This window comes from Hylaeus anthracinus, unplaced genomic scaffold, assembly GCF_026225885.1.
Source record: "Hylaeus anthracinus isolate JK02 unplaced genomic scaffold, UHH_iyHylAnth1.0_haploid 0, whole genome shotgun sequence".
Classification (NCBI taxonomy): domain Eukaryota; kingdom Metazoa; phylum Arthropoda; class Insecta; order Hymenoptera; family Colletidae; genus Hylaeus; species Hylaeus anthracinus.
In genome coordinates, this window is record NW_026533254.1 from 25,890,615 (window position 1) to 25,911,043 (window position 20,429).

General features: G+C 40.5%; 2 protein-coding genes and 1 long non-coding RNA gene across 6 annotated transcripts in view; 1 reads left to right on the forward strand and 2 right to left on the reverse strand.

Annotated features, from left to right (window-relative positions):
- Window positions 1-44: 44 nt before the first annotated feature.
- Window positions 45-14,404, reverse strand: LOC128891037 (uncharacterized). Of its 2 annotated transcripts, XM_054150190.1 has the most exons (4): window positions 14,288-14,369; window positions 14,020-14,151; window positions 11,984-12,428; window positions 45-10,348 (listed from the first exon to the last, which is right to left on the reverse strand). In XM_054150190.1, exons 2-4 carry the CDS (start codon window positions 14,049-14,051, stop codon window positions 8,681-8,683), a joined length of 2,145 nt encoding a protein of 714 aa, XP_054006165.1. In that variant the 5' UTR covers window positions 14,052-14,151; window positions 14,288-14,369; the 3' UTR covers window positions 45-8,680. The 2 variants fall into 2 exon arrangements, with proteins under 2 accessions (XP_054006165.1, XP_054006174.1); XM_054150199.1 differs by lacking the exon at window positions 14,020-14,151 and having other exon boundaries at window positions 14,288-14,404.
- Window positions 14,405-19,141: 4,737 nt separating this feature from the next.
- Window positions 19,142-20,429, reverse strand: part of LOC128893387 (uncharacterized) — a 4,748-nt gene continuing 3,460 nt past the window's right edge. For both annotated transcript variants that reach the window (XR_008461318.1, XR_008461317.1), the window contains exon 3: window positions 19,142-19,281. This is a non-coding gene — a long non-coding RNA (uncharacterized LOC128893387). The remainder of the gene's footprint in view (window positions 19,282-20,429) is intronic.
- Window positions 19,150-20,429, forward strand: part of LOC128893330 (leukocyte elastase inhibitor) — an 8,038-nt gene continuing 6,758 nt past the window's right edge. For both annotated transcript variants that reach the window (XM_054154225.1, XM_054154231.1), the window contains exon 1: window positions 19,150-19,290. The gene's annotated coding sequence lies outside the window, so the exon portion shown is untranslated. The remainder of the gene's footprint in view (window positions 19,291-20,429) is intronic.

Genomic DNA, 20,429 nt, shown 5'->3' on the forward strand with positions numbered 1-20,429 from the left:
ACAAACACGGGAACGGACTCTGGAAAGCGATCGATATAAACAGATTACTATTGCAATATTTATTTTCTTATATTCTACCATAATACTGTGTAACATACAAGAAATGCACTTTAATGAAACCTACAGAAGAGAATCTGAATATAGATGTGTTACTTGACATCGTTTACGCCATTATTCGTTCGACTTGTACGCTGCCTTATATAAATAATTTGTGTATGCTCTTCTTCTTATCGGGAAAATCATAAGTGTGATTAAACAGGAGCGATTCGTAAAATAATCAATTAATTCTAACACACTTTCAACAAACGTCACTTGTTTCCTATCTCTCACTGAAGATTGCAGTGAAATATATATTCGCACCACGCATACTTCAATTTAGTTTTCCGCCTTTTGATAAATTCATGTCATGGTCAAAAAGAAAAAAGAAAAAAGAAAAAGAAGAAATAAAACAAGCCACTGTCACGATACCTCTCTTTGGTCGTAAGAAACTATTGGTACTGCAGTAAAACGGCTTACACGATCGGGAAACAAATTCATTCGCGTTATTCGATTCATCCATGGAAAGAGATGATGATAAAAAAAAAAAAAAAAAAAAAGAAAAAGAATACAGGAAAAAGAAAACTCTAACGATGTTTCCGTGCAACATTTTTGCGTTATCTTAATACTGATCTTTCTGTATTCGTGAAATATCGCTTTGGAATAACATGGTTCACGCCGAAGTTAACATTTGTTTTCTGTGCATAGTAGCAAAGATTTTTCGTTTACTTTTTTCCTAGTGTGTCGGAAAGTAACGTAGATCCGAAGTAACGTTACGACGATAGCAAACGTAGAGTGTTGCATTGTACATCGTTACGTTTAAGATTCGAATATTCTTTTACCATAAAAAAGATGTTCGTTTCGATGCGATATCCGTTAAACTCATCGAGGAGCACAGTTAACGATAGAACAATTCCGACTAGATTGCTTGTCGTCTTTAACGCATTCACTGCCAAAAGTTTACCGTGGCAATCACACTCTGCGATATCTTTAACGCGTTCTATTACACAGTCGGTAGCGAGATAAAATCATCGAATGTAAGGCAGCAGTGAATCTGTTAATAACGCGATAGGCGATCGTTTTTTCCTTTCTTCTTCTTGTAGAGAATATTCTATGATTTACATATCTTCTGAAAGAACATTTTTCCTTCAAAGTAATGCGTGTATATATAAATATATACAGACATGTTATATACATATGTATAAATAATTGATAAATGCGTTCATGCGCGGTAAAATTGACGTAAATGTATATATCCCTTAACGTGTCTCTTGTATACTCTTAATCAAGAATAGAATACAGTTGTATGCCGTCTTCTCTGCTGCAGTTCAAACAATTTGCAAACGCTTGTTTCAATTTACCCGAGGACGACCAAGGAGCGGTTTATTTTTAATCTAAGAGTGTTGTTTGCAATCTTGTATACACGTCTTGGACATTGGCCGAGCTCTTTCATATTGTAAGGCGCGATGACTCAATGAAGCCGTAATGACAAAATACATGTATTCCGTATATTTCGTATTGTATACCACCTCCCGACACCGGCGACCCGATATATCTCGATTTCTGCTCTTTTTAATCGCCTGAAATCACGTATACTAAATCATTACGTTCTCATATTTCCCATTATAATTTTAGCACACTACATTATCAGCGTATTTCGAACTACCCCATTTCTCATTCTTCTTCCTCTTTCTTCTCTCTCTCTCTCTCACTCTCACTCTCTCTCTCTTTCTATCCTCCTAATGCGCGTTTGGAACAGATGCATCAACAAATGAACTATTACAACAACAGGAAGTCTACCGTGCTGTACTGCGTTTCCCCGTGATCATGTAATTCCTATACGTATTACAATCTTTACATCGGTTCGATGCTTCGCGTTCGAAAAATCTCGTTTTCGCTGTTTATACGTGTCTCGCCGTGTTTACGTATCTCCGCAGAAATATTAGTTCTTATTCTTCGCGCAGATTAGCTCGAACAACCTGCCGCTCCAAAAATACGTTCGGTTATATATTCGGTCGTAAATATAATGCGTTCTGGGCAGAAATAAAAATAAAAGTAACACGCGCATACACACGCAAAGTACAACGGATGCGTATCCTACAACGTTCGGAGAACAATCGCGGAAAAGTGCGAACGTCTGCGAAAGAATTAACCCGTGTACCGACGTTTCCAGGCGTGGTACGTACTCGAAATTTTGCGTCTTCGACCCTTTCGCTGCTAGGATCTCGTACAATTGATTTTGTTCTCGGTCGGTCGTGATACGGTTCTTAGCGAAAGAGCGAAAGATGTACACAAAAAATGTAGGAAATGTTCGTTTCGCAACTACTCTCATCGCAAGACAAGTAATTGTACGAGTCGAAATATCGCTATATGAATACAATAATTATAAAAACAGGCGTGCGCAGGGTTAATGAACATTACGATGTTCGCGCAATCGAACATACAAACTACGAAATCAATTTCTAAAATGTATACAGTCGCAAGAAACAACGTTGATCTGTTCACCCACTTACGAACTCAACAGACAGAGCGAGCTTTTATATACTTATTATCGTCAGAGTTTACGTGAGACGAACAAGAGTTATGTCGATTCGAAGATCTCGGGTTAAGATCGAATAAAGACATCGTTCTTCGTTTCGAATAGTCCAGGCTTAATTGTGTACCATCATTGTGAGACGCGTTACATAAAATTATTAACGTTTCGGTTATAAACTTGCGTTGAATCTACGATTTCGTAAAACTTCGCACAGTTAATTTTGTCGTCGTACAGTGTGCAGTGTTAAACATTCGTATATACATTAACGGTCTAACGTCTGACATTAGAAAGAACTAAATTCATCTCGATAAAGTCGAAGGGAAAGAAAAGTGAAACAATGTTCACGTTTATTCGAGAAATCAGAAGACGCGGTACGATATCGTCGGCGCTTAAATAAGATGTTGGAAATTTTAGTTCTCCTAACTTTGATCTTCGCGTCGTTCGTTACTATTCGTACGATCGTCTGATCGTTGTTAAAAATGATCAACAATTTCTTAGCACGTTTCCCCAGCTACGGAAGATAACAACTTACGGATAACGACTGAGATACGGTCGCGAGAAACAATAATAACAGATTTGGCAATGCACACATGTGACTACACGAATAAAGTGTTAACATATTTTCTTTTTCGCAAATGGAACAAACAAAAAAAAAAAAAAAAAAGGAAACAAACGTAATGCGCATCAAGGTAAAAGCTGTTGAAATTATCAGCGAAAATTCAAGCTGCAACCCATCCACGTTACAAAGAAGAATGCAATATAGGAACGACCATGAAACGGATTGTGGTGTTGTAAACGTCCCTTCTTTTTTTTTTCTTTTTTTTTCACGAACGATTCAACAATTAAATCGAAAACTAACAAACGTGGCAAGCAATCGTCGAAAAAAAAAAAGGAAAAAAAAAACCATGAAAATTGAACGCTTTCGAATCGAGCTACGATCGAGCTCCATCGGACTGGACGAAACTGCAAAAGGAAACGGGACTCGTGTAAACTATTCTCGTCACGATGTGTACCGGAAATACTAGCTCTCAATAAAATGCACGATACGAACACGCACCCGTTATCGAACTAACATGATAGTGTACCGTCGTACGGCACTACCCACGTAAAACATATTGTTATAATTAATAATATACAAATAGTCTATTCTGTAGTCTACAGTATACGAACGTATCTGCGGCTGCTAAACTTGTGTATAAGTTGGCGAGATTCAGTCTTCACATATAAAGGAGAAATAGTACTCTTTAACATTACAATATGCACATTTACGTTTATAATAATAAAAATGTTTATGTACGCGATATCACAGCGTTCAGCATTAATCATTAAAAAGGTACTCGTGTTCCCGAAGCTATTTAGTCATCAACGATTTTTCAGCACGCGTAAAAGCGGGAAAACTGCGCCAATTATTCGCTTTGAACCTCGTTTCGTTAGTTCTTGTTCTCTCTCGTTTCGGTGTGTTTCGAAGAAAGCAACGGAGATAGGACGCGAAACAAATACAAGTAGATCCGTTCAACCGAACAACAAGCGTGACTTGGACAGTGCTTGATACAAGCGCGAGAACTACGCGAGAATATTTTTGAACCCTTTGAGACAGAAGGGGTGTCAGAAGAATTTTGTCGAAACTGCTCATTCCCCACTCGTTAAACGTTCGCAATGGTCGTTGGGAAAAACCGAGAGAAAACGATAGTCAACGAGAAATGCATCGACCAAGACGGTTCCGAGTTCATCGATGGTGCAGAGTTTGTCCTCGAACCGAACTTCTTCTTCGATTTGTAACGGTCGCGGGACAGAAGATTCTTTTTAGAGAGGACATTATCGCGTTAACGAGCGAAGACGTCCGACCACGTTACAAACTATCGTGGAGATTCAATCGTGAAGGTGTTTCGTAACGCAGTAACGAAAGGGAATATAATACAAACTAAAATTGTCGACTAGCAGGAAAGAAGTGTTTCGCGAAGACACGACTCGTCTTCCCAAACGTAAGTTAGTATGCTTGGGAGAACCCTAGTCTAACGAGTTCTCCGTGTTTCTATCTAGTACGAGAGATTAAGAATGAACACAAGATTTATGATCGCTGAATACAAAAGAAAAAAAAAAGAAAGAAAAAAAGAATAAAGAAAAGAAAACGAAGATATCAACAAAAAGAGAATGTAGTAGCAGCGCGGTACTAAACGTTTATGAAGATTCCTCCGTTGGCGACAAACACGCAAATATTCGAAGACTATACCATAAGAAACGGACAAACGTACATACAGAACGGATTCACAGAACAAAAGCGATAAAGTAAAGTAATGTTATCCTGTTTACAATTTGTACTCGCTCAATAAATGAATTCGTCATAGACTATATTATACGATAAACTCAAATTTTCCCATAAATAATCGAGAAGGAGAATGGTGAATTAAATAACAGAAATAAATACACGGTTTCATCCTTCGATTCCTTCTCCAACCTGTCTTCGGCCTGGCAACAAGACGAATTCGCACGGCGAAAACACAAAGAAAGGAATACTGGTCTCGTTTTTTTCTTCAACGACTTTTGTTCCTCTTTCCCTAAAGTAGACAACAGCGAGCGCTCGCAGTACACGTCGTTAGGATCACATGATTTGTATACCGCGTATAAAACTGATAAGATACGTTCCTTATTTTAATCATGATGCACAATAGGTAGATCTATAAATATGCTACATCTTACATATCACAGAGCTACGCGTACACCCACTATCAATTTTTTTCTTTCTTTCTTCTACAACGAAAAGAAAAATGCGAAACGCACTTTCGAGAAACATTTGCTTCACTGAGAACCGAAGAGCGTGTGTGTGTGTGTGTGTTGGACGTTCCGTTAGAAATTTACGTAAAGTATTAACCCTTTGGGCGTCGTACGCTTACAGAGTTCGACGTTTTCCGTTTTCGAGCCGTGTACGATGTAAAACGTTCGTAAAAGTACGTTCGAGTAATACCGAATGCTCGTCGAGCGAGATATGCATGTCGAGATATCCATCTTCCGAGTTTGTTCGCAAAAGAGACGCAGGCGATGTTCAAAGGGTTAAAGTTTGGAGGTTCCTGCGGCTACTCGGATGTTAACTGCGCCCATCTGGAAGATACTTTCGGCTCAACCCTTTCGGACCTGCGAGCAATTTTTCGACAATTTATAAATGTACAGTACGAGATGTTGTATCGGAAAAGATCCCGGAACAGTAATTATACGTTTGTATATAACGCACGGATGCGGATATGTATTACAGATCGTAAATCGATTTTCAAGCATCGTGTTCGCGTACGTCCGAAAGGGTTAAACGAATTTGAACGATCCGCGTGGACACAGTGCGCAATCCGAGGGTCGTAACTAACGTTAGAAAACGTGTAACATGTTCTAATAGAGTTTAATAGGTTGACAACGTTGATGGGAAATTGATCGACGACAGTGGTGTAACGATACTATTCTAAGAAAAAATTGTGTTCAGGCTCCTTCCGGATTAGTTAGAGGTACTTTTAGAAACAAATAGGGAAGTTTCCCTACGTCACGTGTCACTGTCTACAGGAGAATAAAGTGGCATCTGATTGTAGCGAAACAATTTTCGACAACACAGTCAATTCTAAATACAGTAAAATCTCGATTATTCGTATCCAATGAACGCTGACAATTGTCACCGTGACGGATTACATTTTCCCCTAACGATCCTATCAATTTCTGTTAACGTTCCTGTTCAACGTAACGTGTCTGCTTTTACTATTACCCGAATGCGATCTCGGCCACCTCTGGTTCCCAGTTAATATCTCGAATGGTTTATAATCCTTCCTAATATTCCTTTTGGTACGGGCAATCAAGACTTCGCCAGGGGGATGATTTAACAGAGGGCGTACGCAATGTATGAGTATTCAGAGTTTTTCCAATACTCGTAGCATACGCATCCTATTATTATATCACTATTCACTCGGACGCGCAACGCGTGCTGTCAGATTAACACAGTAGGAGCGTAAGCATTCGCAATGTCCAAAGGGCAAAGAGAAGAATATTCGCGAACGGTCTAACCATCTCCGCGAGAACCCTAATATTTCGAAAGTTCCGTGTGATCGACTCTGCGAAAGAAGAATCATAAAGACTACGTGTGAACCTAGAAACGAATCGACAAGTTCCTCAATTTCTCATCGAGCAGAATCCGCTGTGAAACACGCGCTCGGGAAACCGACCAGAACGGTAGCGTGCGTACGCACTGTCTCGCGACGTTTTCTTAGAATTTTTCACCCTCTCTCTCTCTCTCTCTCTCCCCTCTTTTTTTCCGTCTACTGTGCGTAATTAAGTAACGAACTGTGAGACCGTTTCACGAAAGCTTTACATGTAATTATCACAATAATGTCGTTCGCAAACGAGTCCTTGCTCGAGTGTATTCGAGTCTTGCATTCTTCTCTGTTCAGCTCTTTCTACTAGTCATTTATTTGAGTAGTGACGTGTACAGAGTAATCTGGAGGCCCGCAAAAAGTTGCTATATGCGCTTGTCGACGAATATATACGCTTCGTGCCCACGGCACGAAAACAAAAACTCGTGTCTCGTTATTTTATTATTATTATTATTATCGGTTTTTTTTTTTTTTTTTAAATATATCCACGTTGAGATTTTCCTCGAGAGTCGCTTTCAAGTAATCCCTCGCGCAACGAGCATGGTATCGTGGGACCGTTTGCCGCGCGATTCAATAATCATTCGCGCGCGTTTATTTGGGTACGTTTAGCGCAATTGAACGTTTCAATAGAAAGTGTCCCGGATAGTTTGTAACCGTTCCCCTAAAAATTAGCAAGAATTTCGACGAGCGCGAAACTAAAAAACAGGTACAACTAAATTCATTCGATCGCGGCCAGCCTGCGCGTACCTACATTTGTCAACGGGCGCGCGAGGACAAGACCACTCAGTGGCCAATTGCATAAACATCAAACAACAATGTTTCTCTTTTTTTTTACTTCGTATAATCATTCGTTGGTTTAACAACAAATTACTTTCGATATATATTATAAAAATAAGGTATCAAACTTTGCGCCGAGGTACACAGCCATTGTGACTACATGCTTAATTTAAGTTGTCCCCTAGAGCCCCAAGTTTTCCTTCCTCAAAGTACTCGCTTTTGTACGCTATAATAATTATGCTGGATATCCTCCATCGACGTGCTCTAATTTTATTTTATTTTATTTACTTTAACTTTTACGTTTCTTTTTTTTTTTTTGTTTTCTTAAAATCTTTACGAGATTACTTTCACCCCTATATCAGAGACACGAAACACACGGGATGGTTCTCTCGTTTACGGAACGAAGAACCACGATCTCTCGATATTTATCGTCGTGCGCTTTGTAAAACGGGTGTACGGCTTAATTTTTATGCAAAAGGCCTTACATTTTGAAGAGCATTGCCTGTACATACATATATATATATATGCAAAATATAAATAAATTATCAAATATGAAAACGTTTAACCCACCCCCCTTCTATATGTTTCGTGCATTTCAGGAAAGCATTAAATGTCGTTTACATAGTTATTCGCAAGAAGATTAATTATTATTTTCATTAGAGATATGACCACGTTATAAGCCTACATATCTGGTCATAGTCTACATCCATTAATGATTATATCAATGTACCATCGCTAAACAACTACCACTACTTCAAAAAACTCAACTGGAATGTGCCGTGCGGTGATTAATAATGCACAACGTTTAAATTTGTGTTGTTGTTGTTGTTTTTCTTTTTCTATTAAAAATCTCTCTCGCTCTCTCTTCCTCTGTAATCGTTACTTTCGCAATGAACTTGAACAACGTATGCTCGCTTTTCACCCGATAAAACAATTATTACTTTTGATTTTTCTTTCGTTTCTGTCCGTTGTCACGGCCCCACGAACAACAGAAACAATTCGTTCTCTTTGACAGTTTTGCGTGTCGATGTGGCACCATTCCAGAAAATAATAAATGACAAAGAAAAGAAGAAACATTACATTACGCGTATATTCAAAGGAGACCCAACCTTCTACACAAACCTTAAACATTAGTGGGTCCAATGTAGACAGGAAAAAATTGATCTCTTTACTTAGCCTGCACTCTTACCGACTTATACCTCGAAAAGCGTCACTGCTGCACCGGTGTAGGCGGGTAAGGATAACTGTACGGCGGCACGGCTTGAAACTGACCGTAGCCCATCGACTGGTAAGCACAAGCGCCGGTGTTGGGCGGTGGCCGGTTCGTCTGGAAGAACTTGTTGTTCACCAGGCTCTGCATCCCGGAATCGGTGTGTCCGCTGGATGGCATCATGAACGGAGGTGGCATCGAGTACACGCCTTGTCCCCCGGTTTGGTTGCTGCTGTACGTGTTCTGTCGGTTATGGTAGCGACTACCTTGGAAACTGCCGCCCGTTCTGCCGTGGTATCTGGGAATATTCGCGTTCTGATAGCCGGGTTGTTGGTAGTTGCTGTTGCTGGTTTGACAGCCGTTGGCGTACGCGTTGGGCTGTTGCTGCCGGTGTTGCTGGTGTTGTTGTTGCTGCTGCTGTTGCTGTTGCTGCTGCTGCTGCTGGTAACTGGGCTGGTAATTGCTCTGACGGTTGTTCTGATAACCGTTCTGCTGCCGCGAAACGGTTCTGTCCTGGTTGTTGGGATTGTGGTTCATCTGGCTGTTCTGAGAGTGCTGATTCTGCCAGTTGTTGGACGAGATCGGACTGGTGTTGTTCCTGGGGCTTCCGGACGAGTTGTCCTTGTTCGAGCGGAAGTGGCTCCAACGCTGACGGCCTTTGCCGTACTGGTTCTTCATCGAGTTCGCCAAGTCGGCCAGCTGCGGGTTTATCACCTGGCCGGCTTCTTCCAAAACAGCTATCAGTTCCTTCGCCTGTCTCGCGTTGTTGGGCGTGAAGTAAGCGTACGCGGTGCCCGCGCTCTGGCAACGTCCGGTTCTTCCTATGCGATGGATGTAGTCCTCGGAGCTGTTAGGATAATCAAAGTTTATTACGTATTTCACGTCTTCCACGTCCAAACCGCGTGCAGCCACGTCGGTGGCCACCAGGATCATCGTCTTGCCGTTTCGAAATTCTGAAAGAACGTAGTCTCTCTCCGGCTGCGACTTGTCGCCGTGGATAGAAATGGCCGGCCAGCCCTCTCGTTTGATGGCCTTGGTGATGTCGTCCACTTTCTTCTTCGTCTCGACGAATATTATCATCTTGCTCCCACGGTCCTTGCCGATCTCCCTGAGGAGACCGGACAGTTTCGTTTCCTTCTCGTGCTCCTGACAGATTTCAATAATCTGCCGAATGTTGTGATTAGCAGCCAGCGTCAACGATCCAATGTTGATCTGTATGTAGTCCGTAAGAAAGTCCTCGGCGAGGGCCTGGACCTCTTTAGGCCAGGTGGCCGACCACATCAGCACCTGCCTGTCGGGCCTGATCTGCTCGATGATCTTTCGTATCTGCGGCTCGAATCCCATGTCCAGCATTCTGTCGGCCTCGTCCAGGACCAGGTACGTGCATCTGCGCAGGTTCGTCGTCCCCTTCTCCAGGAAATCGATCAGTCTGCCGGGCGTCGCGATGCATATCTCGACGCCGCGCTCCAAATCGCGAGCCTGCGGCCCTTTCGGCGAACCGCCGAAGATGCATGTGTTGCGAATGCACGACGACGAACCGAAATCCCTAGCGACGGTTTGAATTTGCTGCGCTAACTCTCTCGTGGGAGCGAGAATCAATACGATCGGACCGTCTCCTCGGTTCAAACGTGGTTGATTATTAATGTGTACTGTTGCTGGTAATATATACTGAAAAACACCCACAACAACGTTCATTCAACGGTTCTAGATTGGAGATAAAAAAAACTGATTCTTTTTCTTCTTCTTTTCACTCTACGCGTATCGTAACAACCGCGCGACAAACTTTCGATACGTTTAAATATAAAAGAAATCAATTTTTTTTACTCTTAAAATTGCGAGTCTTGAACACATTATGCTGAAAGGTTTATGGCGAAATTTGGAAAGCTAGCAACGTTGTAGGACTTTAAACTGGGCAAATGATTTCGTTAACTTTTCAAGTCTTGAAAACATTATGGCAAAAGGAGCGTGGCGATATTCCAAAAATTAGCAATGTTATAGAACCTCGAGTGGAACTATATGTACTGCGATATTATGTAGTTCCTTATTTCCTTGTATAGACGTAACTTTTCTTATGCAAAGGTATTTCAAGATCGACATTTTTGCTCGTCCGAATGTTTACTCCGACGAGGCTCGAACCTGCGCCGAAACAAAACAAAACAAATAAAATAAAAAATAAAAAAAAAAAAGAAATGGCGACACGGTAAGGAAGCGAGTTACCAACGCTTACGCCTACTTGGAAACTATTCTTGTACTTCGGCAGACAAACAGGACTGCCAAAAGTTTAATAGTAAACATCTCGTAAACTATTAACCATATCCCCACGAAATCCATAACCATTGGCTTTCGGGTATTTCAAGCTTAATCACTTAATCATACCCTCGTTTACCAATCAGATTTGCGCCCAAGAAGCTTTCCCTCTAAGCAACAATGTCCCGATTGGTGTTTCAATAAAGCATGTTGCGTGGGTCATATGGTAACGAAACACGAAGGAACTTTTAAAATATCCAAACATTGCGTGTATTTCCATATCGCTTGGTAGTATTAAAACGTCATGCAACTGCAATTGTGCATTCATTGATTAACCCATCAACTGTCCCGCTGAAACTTACAATACGTATGAGAATGTAGACTTGGTGAAAAATGGAAAGTTAGCGATGCCTTTAACCACATGCAAATTATATAATCGCGAAAGTAGCAATTAAAAGTAAAGGTATATATTTTCTTCTCTGATTTCGGATGTAAACGTGTTAAAACCGACTAAAGGAAGCAAAGAAGCGATCGTTTCGTCAATTAGTTCTCTAAGCAGCAACGACGATAACGTAAATGAGCGAATAAATGATCAATTAGTAAATTACAATTGCAGGTCGAAGGTATTTGTACATAAAGGCATGCGCCTTTAGTCTTGCTGCTGCTCTGAAAAAATATTAGTGCATCACATGTGGTGCGTGGAGGTCTCGTAGACAATGCTCCACATGTGGGTCACGAACAGACAATGGATTAATCGATTTTCTGTTTTCAAGAATAATTACACCGATAAGTATGCAAACAGTATTTATCGATACTGTTAAAAATCAGTGTTTTTCGTACAATGTTTCTCAAACTTCACGTTCCCATGGACCTTTCCATACAGACAAATTCTTCATGATCGGTGAACCAGAGTTTGAGAAACACTGCTGTAAGTTATCAAAATTTCAATATCAAGTCCAACAAGTTTGATGAAAATTTCGTACCATACCATTTCAAATTCATAACATCCAAGACGACAGATGAATAAAAAATTGAGAATTATAGGTAAATACGTACAGCTAGAGTTTTTCCAGATCCTGTCTGGGCGATTCCAACCAGATCACGCCCGCTGAGCGCGATTGGCCAACCCTGTGCCTGGATTGCCGTGGGTTCCGCGAAACCCTGTTTCCTTATTTCTTCCATAACGTAATCTGGGAAGTTGCTTTCTTCGAACGCTTGGATCGGCGACGGTGTGTTGGTGCCCTTGACGGTAATTTCTTTGCCGATATGGTACTTGGCAACCTCATCGGTGGACCTCTTCAACACGTTGATGTGAGGGATGTACAAATTCTTCGTGATCACCGGCATCTTGGATAAGTCCCAGCTGGGTTTCTTCAACAGATCTCCGGGTGTTCTTCTCTGGATTTGTTTCTTAACCGGTTTATCCTTCTGCGACTGCTGTTGGCTATTCCAATAGGTTCCACCTCCGTTGCGACTGCTAGAATCTCGATTTCCTCTGGGCCTGTAATCAATCATTTTCACAAAATGTTTCTAACGTGTGTTGTGTACTCGATATTGGATTTAATTGTTCGACTACTTTGAAAGGGTTACCAAATTCCATCTCGAATTTACCAGATTTGAACGATTAAAAAAAGAGAAATGGCTGGGAGTATAATTTGAATAGCTTTTATTAATCGATAGAAGAACATTGTATCAGGAATCCGGCAGCCCTTTAACACATTGAGTGCTGAGTGATTGATCATGCCTTTCTATTCATGCCAAACTATCTTTTTATTAAACAAAACTTCTTTTGCTAAAATCTTTTTAAAGTAATATGTAACGCTAGAAACATTCGCTACTTAAATAGTATTTATTATTCTAGAGTTTCCTGACGATGTTAATGTTATTCAGAAATGAACAAGAATTAGAGTTTGTTAACGGTAAGCATTGGATGCCAAAGTGTGAAACACCGATGTCTGCCACAGCACTCAACATGTTAATAAATTGAATTTATCTTTCAATTTTGTTTGTTAATTTCTACTTTAAGTTACCTTTGTTTATGCAATATTGGAAGGGAAAGATTAAGAGGAATGCAACTGCATTAACAGATAATAAAACAGTAAGAGTGAAGCGCGGATCGCATTTGCTTTATGAATTACAACTGACAAATGATAGCAATGTTCGTTTGATTTTCATATGTAATTTCATGCACCGAATTAAAAAGTGACAAAAAGTTTTAATAGAAATGAAGTTTAGATCGAATTTTTGAGTATATTGGATGTAATTCTCAAGTTCGTTTTGGAATATTCCGGACACACCTACGAAAAATATCTAGAACATTCTCGACTTCCATAGAAAGTTCCGGAAGCTTGAGAAATTTACAGATAAAGGAACTCCATTTCCAATGAAACTTACGCTTTCAATTTCGATGCATGAATTTATATATAAAAAATTTTAAGAAATAAAATCATTTTACAATGCTGACCAAATTGTCTATACTATTTAAGGAAGACACGTAACATACTATTACCGTTCGAGGTAGTTTTTTTAAAATTTTTAAATGCTGCTCCTTTTGGCAAGTTAACTATTTCCAATTTATCTATATATAACGTTACTTAATTAAATATAGACAATCCGTAAAATACATCACATTCACACAAGTTTATATCAAATTCATCCTATGTAACAAGATATTATTACAGTCACGCATAAAACGTACGAGAAACCCTGCTCGTGCTACACGAATACTTCCATATCTTGTCAGCAACGTTTTATTGAATAATCGGTTCGCCATTTTTTTCCCCCCAATAGTACAGTTAACTTTACTTCCAAGCAAAATCAACGATGCGTACTAAAAATTTTATCTCTTCGTAATTCCGAATAGCGATAGGTTGAACGAGTAACGCGAAATCTCTAGTTTTCGACAGAGTGGAACATTTGGAGAAAAAGAAAAAGACTCACAACGGACGAAAGTAGCCACGAACAAAATGGTGGAGGAACACGATGTTGCAGAGAAAAAAAAAAAGAAGAAAGAATTCACCCAGTTTTACCGTGTTAACATCTTGCCCGGTTACATACGACGTGAGAAAAGATTATAATTCAGTAACGCGTACCTGGTATGATTGGAAAAACTATTGTTATACATCTGGACGAACGTTTGGAAGTATCTGCTCCCGGACACGCTACCAGTTCCGTAAGGACAATCTTCGATTTTTCGGAAACTATGTCAGCTGTATCAGTTACACCTGCGATCAAGAATACGCGCTTAAGAAATCTTCTACGATAATTGCGCGTACGAATGTGATACTTTTGCAACGATACTGGAGAGAACGACGAGAAGATTCATGTGTTTAGGAGGCAGAAATACGAGGAGGAACTTACCCTGCAAGAACCGGCGAGCAGAGCTGTAATGGCTGACAAGCTCTAGGAAGACGGAAACGGGCGACTGGGCAATGTTTCCGCTTCTAAATATATACGCGCATTACCGGACGAAAGGAACGCGCCGATTGGTCCATTCCTCTGTACCGTAGGTGACGAAAACGTACCGACCAATGGGAGCGCCCCGGGACGAATCAATGAATTTAGCAGTGAGATATATATATCGATCCTAAAGGCAACCGTACATGAAGCGAACGAGAAAAAGATTGGGAGAAGGCCTTGCGGGAATGGTTGACTGTACTCTGTAACGTGTCTGAATTTAGAAACTAAATGAAAACTCTTCGAACTTTAAAGAAATAGAAATTTTGTTATCTGAATCGAAACTTTTTAATAATTTGTTTTTTTTTTATGTGCATATTTGTAGTATGCATCTTCTCGTCGAATCGATATTGCATTTTGTTTGAAATGCTCCTTGTACAAGAATACAAAATATAGCAAAATTCTGTTTTCGAGGATGTATTACGATACAATTTTGTTTTCAATGCTTGCCATGGTTTTGCACAACTCACAGATAAACTTTGTGTTGCTATTTGTATTGTAATGCTGAATCATTCTTTGTGCAAAAGTAAAATCAATATTCTTAAAATGGCGTCAGATATTCCGTGGGTTCGAATTATAAGAATAATTATTGGAGATTTGATGATAAACAGAGTATATGATCGCGAAAACGAAAAGGATAGAATGAGAATAAAAAAAATAACGTTTGAATGAATACATACAGCGTATAAATGTATGGAACAGAAATACGTGACATCGAAATATGTAGAACATTCGAGAAATTCGAATCGAGTCTAAAATATTGAAAAATTCGAATTATTCGAAATACTTTCGTGCCAGGTTAAATTCATTTCTACGAGTTTTTAAATAACTACGTTGAATTATTTTGTTAAAACCAGAATTGTATTCCATTAACGATTAGTGGAGAAAAAATGTTTAACGTTTTCTTTATCGATTTTGCTTTCTCGGCTGTTGAATGCAAGGGAGGGGAGACAGCATTGCCATTGGTCAAAATTTGACCTCCCCCTTTTTCAATCATTTTCTTTCGTCACAGTAACAAACAAAAAACTTATTTTTATAACCCGAATTTACGATAATCCATGGTACCTGTTTCCAAAACACGTTTATGGAAGTGTGGTGGTAATCTTTATGGAAGTTCGCATGTAATCTGACATCGATCTGTAGTTAGTACAAATTCTCTATGCTAGCTATACGATACAATGGTCATACATTATTGTACGTGTACAGATTCTATACGAGTCTCGTATTACGGTTTTTTCATTGGACTGTCCAGGTGGAATGAAAATGGATCACGATCACGCGCCTTGACAACGCTAATATATAGGATCATTCTCCCATTTATTATGGAAGAGATCAGTAGTGGGGGTATTACGAAAGCATTTTATATGACACTCCCTCTGTGTATGTCGATAGAGAGCCTGTCAAACACATCCTTCTGCTGTAAAATAGCTAAAGATTAATTCCTAACCTTGGAAAATGTCTAAAATTTTAGATTCTCCTTCCTATATTTTCCAATGGAATATAACGCTGTTTAATTTGATAGCCAAGTCAAGATTTTTACTTGAAAAAAGACAAGACAAATCCAATAATAATCAATTTCAATGGTATCTACATATCGACAATTGTTGTAGCCCTCTAGTGGCCACACGTGAAAGTTTCAAAATTCGACAGTGGCGCCATCGGTGGGAATACGCCCAAGCTTGTAGCGAACATAGTTCCCGCTGTTGATGATAGATGGCGCCATAAAGAATTTGTGGCGCCATCTTACAGTACCGCTAGGAAAACTATATTCACTACAAGCTTGGGCGCTTTCCCCCGGATGGCGCCACCAATGCGTTTATGGCTCCACCTATCAGCAACAGCGGGAAGTATGTTCACTACAAGCTTTGGCGTATTCTCACCGATGGCGCCACTGTCGCAATTCTACCAACAGATTCCTACGTTACTTACATAGGTAGTTACAGAATAGCTAGAGGAAAAGAAAAATGCTGCAGTTTTTGACACACATTCATGATATGATATTACGATATCTCTGTCGTTCGTGGACCGATTTTATTGATTTTGGTTTCATTCGAAAGCTTATATGCGGTTTACATGAGAAATATGCAGGCGCGAAATATTTAGAAAATATTGCAGGCGTGTTGAGATATTCACGAAAGAAGTTTCAGGTTAGGTTGGAATGGGCCATCTCTTCTGTAAAAGATACATGGTACCTCCAACGCCATGTTTTCTTCATGTACTTGGCGCCGAGACGCTACCGCGTCTCAGGATTATAATTACTATATTTTATGAGAAACATGCAGAGAAAGTATTAGGATCTTTTCCCTGATTGATCTCAACCATCCTCTTTGCCGACTTTATCGCTTCTACGCGCTTCTATTGTGCGTGTCGAATCGATTCAACGTCGAACAAAAGAGCTGTTGCGTCGACACGATAAAAAATCGGCGCCTGCCATTGAGGAGAAGTGATCCGCGGTTCCGACGATGACGCTGGATGGACCCGCATAATCGCCCGTTTATTCGTAAATTTCCGTTGCGCGCGTAATTAGTCACGCAACCATGGAAATTTCATTGATGCCCGATTCCGGACACGCAGGACGTCATTTTGGCAGTCGTGGGAAGATAATAACCTCTTTCGATTCACTTGCGATTAAGTAGAATGGGATGCAAATATTAATACAACCTTACAGTGCCTGATACAATAGAGGAGAGTGTAGGGGTTTATACGTTCTTTGATAACTCGATAACATCGACGATAACGTACCCCCTACACCTGCTTAGGCGCGTCACTGCTTAAATAGATATCAGTGAAACACATATCTGAGAATATCGTATCGTCTATATTTGAAAATTGCATGCTCCAGAAAAATAATAGCACGATGTTTGCGGTGGCTTGTTCTTAGATGCGTCACCGTCGGTATAAGTGGCGTATGGTTTGTTAAAGAAATTTGTTTATTAAAACAGTAGCATCACGAGATTATAATAAAAGCTAGTATATAAAATCCAAAGTTACAATGAGTAGATAAGAGAATTTAAATGAATCGGTTGCAACAGGAGAAAAGCGTATTTTTACGGCAATCGTTATACAGGGTGTCCCAAAAGTCGGGGAGGAGCCGGAAATGGAGGGTAGCTGAGACGATTCTGAACAACAATTTCCTTTGCAAAAATGTCGGATGGGGCTTCGTTAAGGAGATATTAAGCGAAAACCCCGACCAATCAGAGCGCGCGTAGACCGTTGGAGCGGCCGCGGTAGCGAAGGCTACGCGTTGGCGGCCGCGCTTGTACGCGAACAAGTGACTCGATGTGCATCGAAGGACATTGACGCTGCCACCTAGCGCCGTAGCCTTCGCTACCGCGGCCGCTCCAACGGTCTACGCGCGCTCTGATTGGTCGAGGTTTTCTCTTAATATCTCCTTAACGAAGCCCCATCCGACATTTTTGCAAAGGAAATTGTTGTTCAGAATCGTCTCAGCTACCCCCCATTTCCGGCTCCTCCCCGACTTTTGGGACACCCTGTATAGTAATCATTGAGCTCTTAGTAATACTGTTTCTGATATGTTCTCTTATGTATAATACGTAGCATAAGTAAAACCAAAATGTGTATTACAGGAAAAGTGTAAGAGGTCCGATAGGGCTACACTATAATAAACCATAACCTAACCTAACCTAAGAAGTTTCTATGCTTCAGAAAATCGGTGCGTTCGATAGGCAAACGTAAACTTAATTCAAAAAGTCCCACGTGGGAAAAACCCACGATCCGCCACGGTTTCCCTTTAATCTGCGTCAACTATCAAAAACAAACATCACCGTTCTCTAGAATCGGCCGATGAACATCAATCGATTCCGACTCATCGATTAGTGTGAACCAACACCTTACCGACTGGTAGCGTTTGGTAAATAAATTCAATGATATCATTACTTTTATCTAGAGACTATTACTTTTATCTTTTATCTACTAGAATCGTTTTCTTGCTCTTATTAATACCCGTATAGTATTTCATAATTAAATAATGGGAGCATGCAATGCTATTTCGATAATATCAGGTTTGCCAAAATGTTTTCCCATCTTTTGGAGAAAGTTCGCGATCCCCCGTTCGCAGAAGTCCTCGGTGACGTCAGCAACCGTCGGTGTTGCAGATACACGACCATCTATAAATACTAAATATAATAACATAACAGATAACAAAGTATTGTTTACCATGGTAAAAAGGCAGTTAAAGCGTTAAACATAAACGATACTTCCATTCGTAATCGTTATCACGAATACACACGCAAATTCTACGTCTGGTCGCTTTACCCGGCCAACTCATTAAACGCAAACATAACCAACGTTCCAAAAACCTATGCTCGGGGAAATCCAGCCATCCGTCTTCGGAAGCTCCTGTCGTCAGCTATGAAAACAAACCGCACGTTTGCACTCGAAGCAGCCCCGTATCTCTCCAGTGGGTGCGAGCTGCGATTGCGAGCGAGCTAATCGCTCGGGAAATCCGTGGGGTTTGAAACTTTATAACCCTCCCCACGCGTGGCCATTGTGATCAGTCAATATCTGGATCACGAAGTCGACCCTTCCGTATCGACCCGTCCAGACCCGGTTCGCTTTCGCGGATCTACAGAAGAAAAGGCAGAGAGAAATGCGGTAAATACGAGCAGACCAGACGAAGCGTGAGTCAGTCGCGTCGTGGACGTTGATCGATACGCACGTCGAGCACGCGATCCTCCCTGGTAGACGGGATACGTGATCCATACGAGCGCGATCTGACAGTTCCCGTTCGAATTCTTTCGCGACCTACGCGTAACGGTCCATCGGAGGCCCGATCCAGAATCGATTCGGTGTTATTCGAGGGAAATCGGAGGAAGGACACCGTGGTCGAAGATCCTTCGAAAGGACGAGTCGGTACGCGACACACGCGACAGGAGAAGCTGGAACAGGTAAACGGTGTCATCGATGATAGATCTTGTTTAACGCGTTTTGACTATCGAATTTTCTGACGTATCAAGTATATAATATGTTTATATAAATATATTATGTAGAAATTATATTCACAAATTTATTTAAAATAACAACGGATGACAAGATAAATTTTGTTGAAGATCGTACATTAAAAAATTACGTTTCGCATAAAGCTGAAGCTTCACCTAATGGAATTTTTGTTCTTATTTTTATTTTTATTTGTTCCATTGTAAAATGTGACTGATTCTATCAGTCGTAGAAATTCATTCTTGGCCCCCGTATTCAGTAATTTATTATTTATTTCCATAACTCTGATATAAGTAGAAATATTTATTCGTCATTATTTTTTCAAGTTCTCGACCGATGTCTCCGATCCGATCTCATTATAAACCCTAAAAAAAAGCTTGAAGATTCCCGAGTCCTCCCAGAGTCCTTGAGGAGTCCGAGCCATCCATGCAATTTAGAATTTTTTTTTTTTGGATTCCCAAGTAGTCCCATAAAGTTTCGTTTTTTTTTTTTTTTTTATTCGATCATTCGCAATTTTGTGGAAATTTCCTTCGAAGCAGGTTTGGAGAGCAACGTGACTCAGGAGTAGCGTTTCTCGGCGATTTTCATCTTTTGAGAAATGGGAATGCGAGTCGCGTTACGCCGGAATCGGTCGAGTGGGTGGATCCCGCGTGGCTTCGATTTTGTTTTCCGATCGACGATGCACGATTTGACACGTGGATGCAAATTCCTCGAGCCTCGATGCTGCGCGTTAGCGGAACCAGTTCGACGAGGACGCGGACCGACTTTGTTCGCGATTATCGCAATGTTAAACGTAATTTTCTCCAGCTGAACGCGTATATAATAACGCTTGACTCACGGCGCTTTTAACCAGACAAAAGGCAGCTCAAGGGCGACGCTCGTAACGGCGATATAATTCGGATCGATCTGACTGTGTTTATTGTTCTTCGACTGTGATTATATCGCACGTCGTTAGATAATCAAACGGAACATCGACAGCCAACCACTTTAATTCGTTTAATAACGCTTGGAATGATTTTATAAAATTACTTTCCTAGTATCGTTCGTCGATAAATGGCCCCGAACTGGCCATCGAAAATCTTGCCTAGTC

What these genes read in the sequence shown, in the direction of transcription:
- LOC128891037 (XM_054150190.1), bottom strand. Translation starts at nt 14,051, where the DNA reads ATGTATAACAATAGTTTTTCCAATCATACCAG. An exon ending in AGTTTTTCCAATCATACCAG is followed by an intron (nt 12,429 to 14,019) that starts GTACGCGTTACT and finishes GATTGATTACAG; the next exon opens with GCCCAGAGGAAATCGAGATT. An exon ending in GATCTGGAAAAACTCTAGCT is followed by an intron (nt 10,349 to 11,983) that starts GTACGTATTTAC and finishes GGTGTTTTTCAG; the next exon opens with TATATATTACCAGCAACAGT.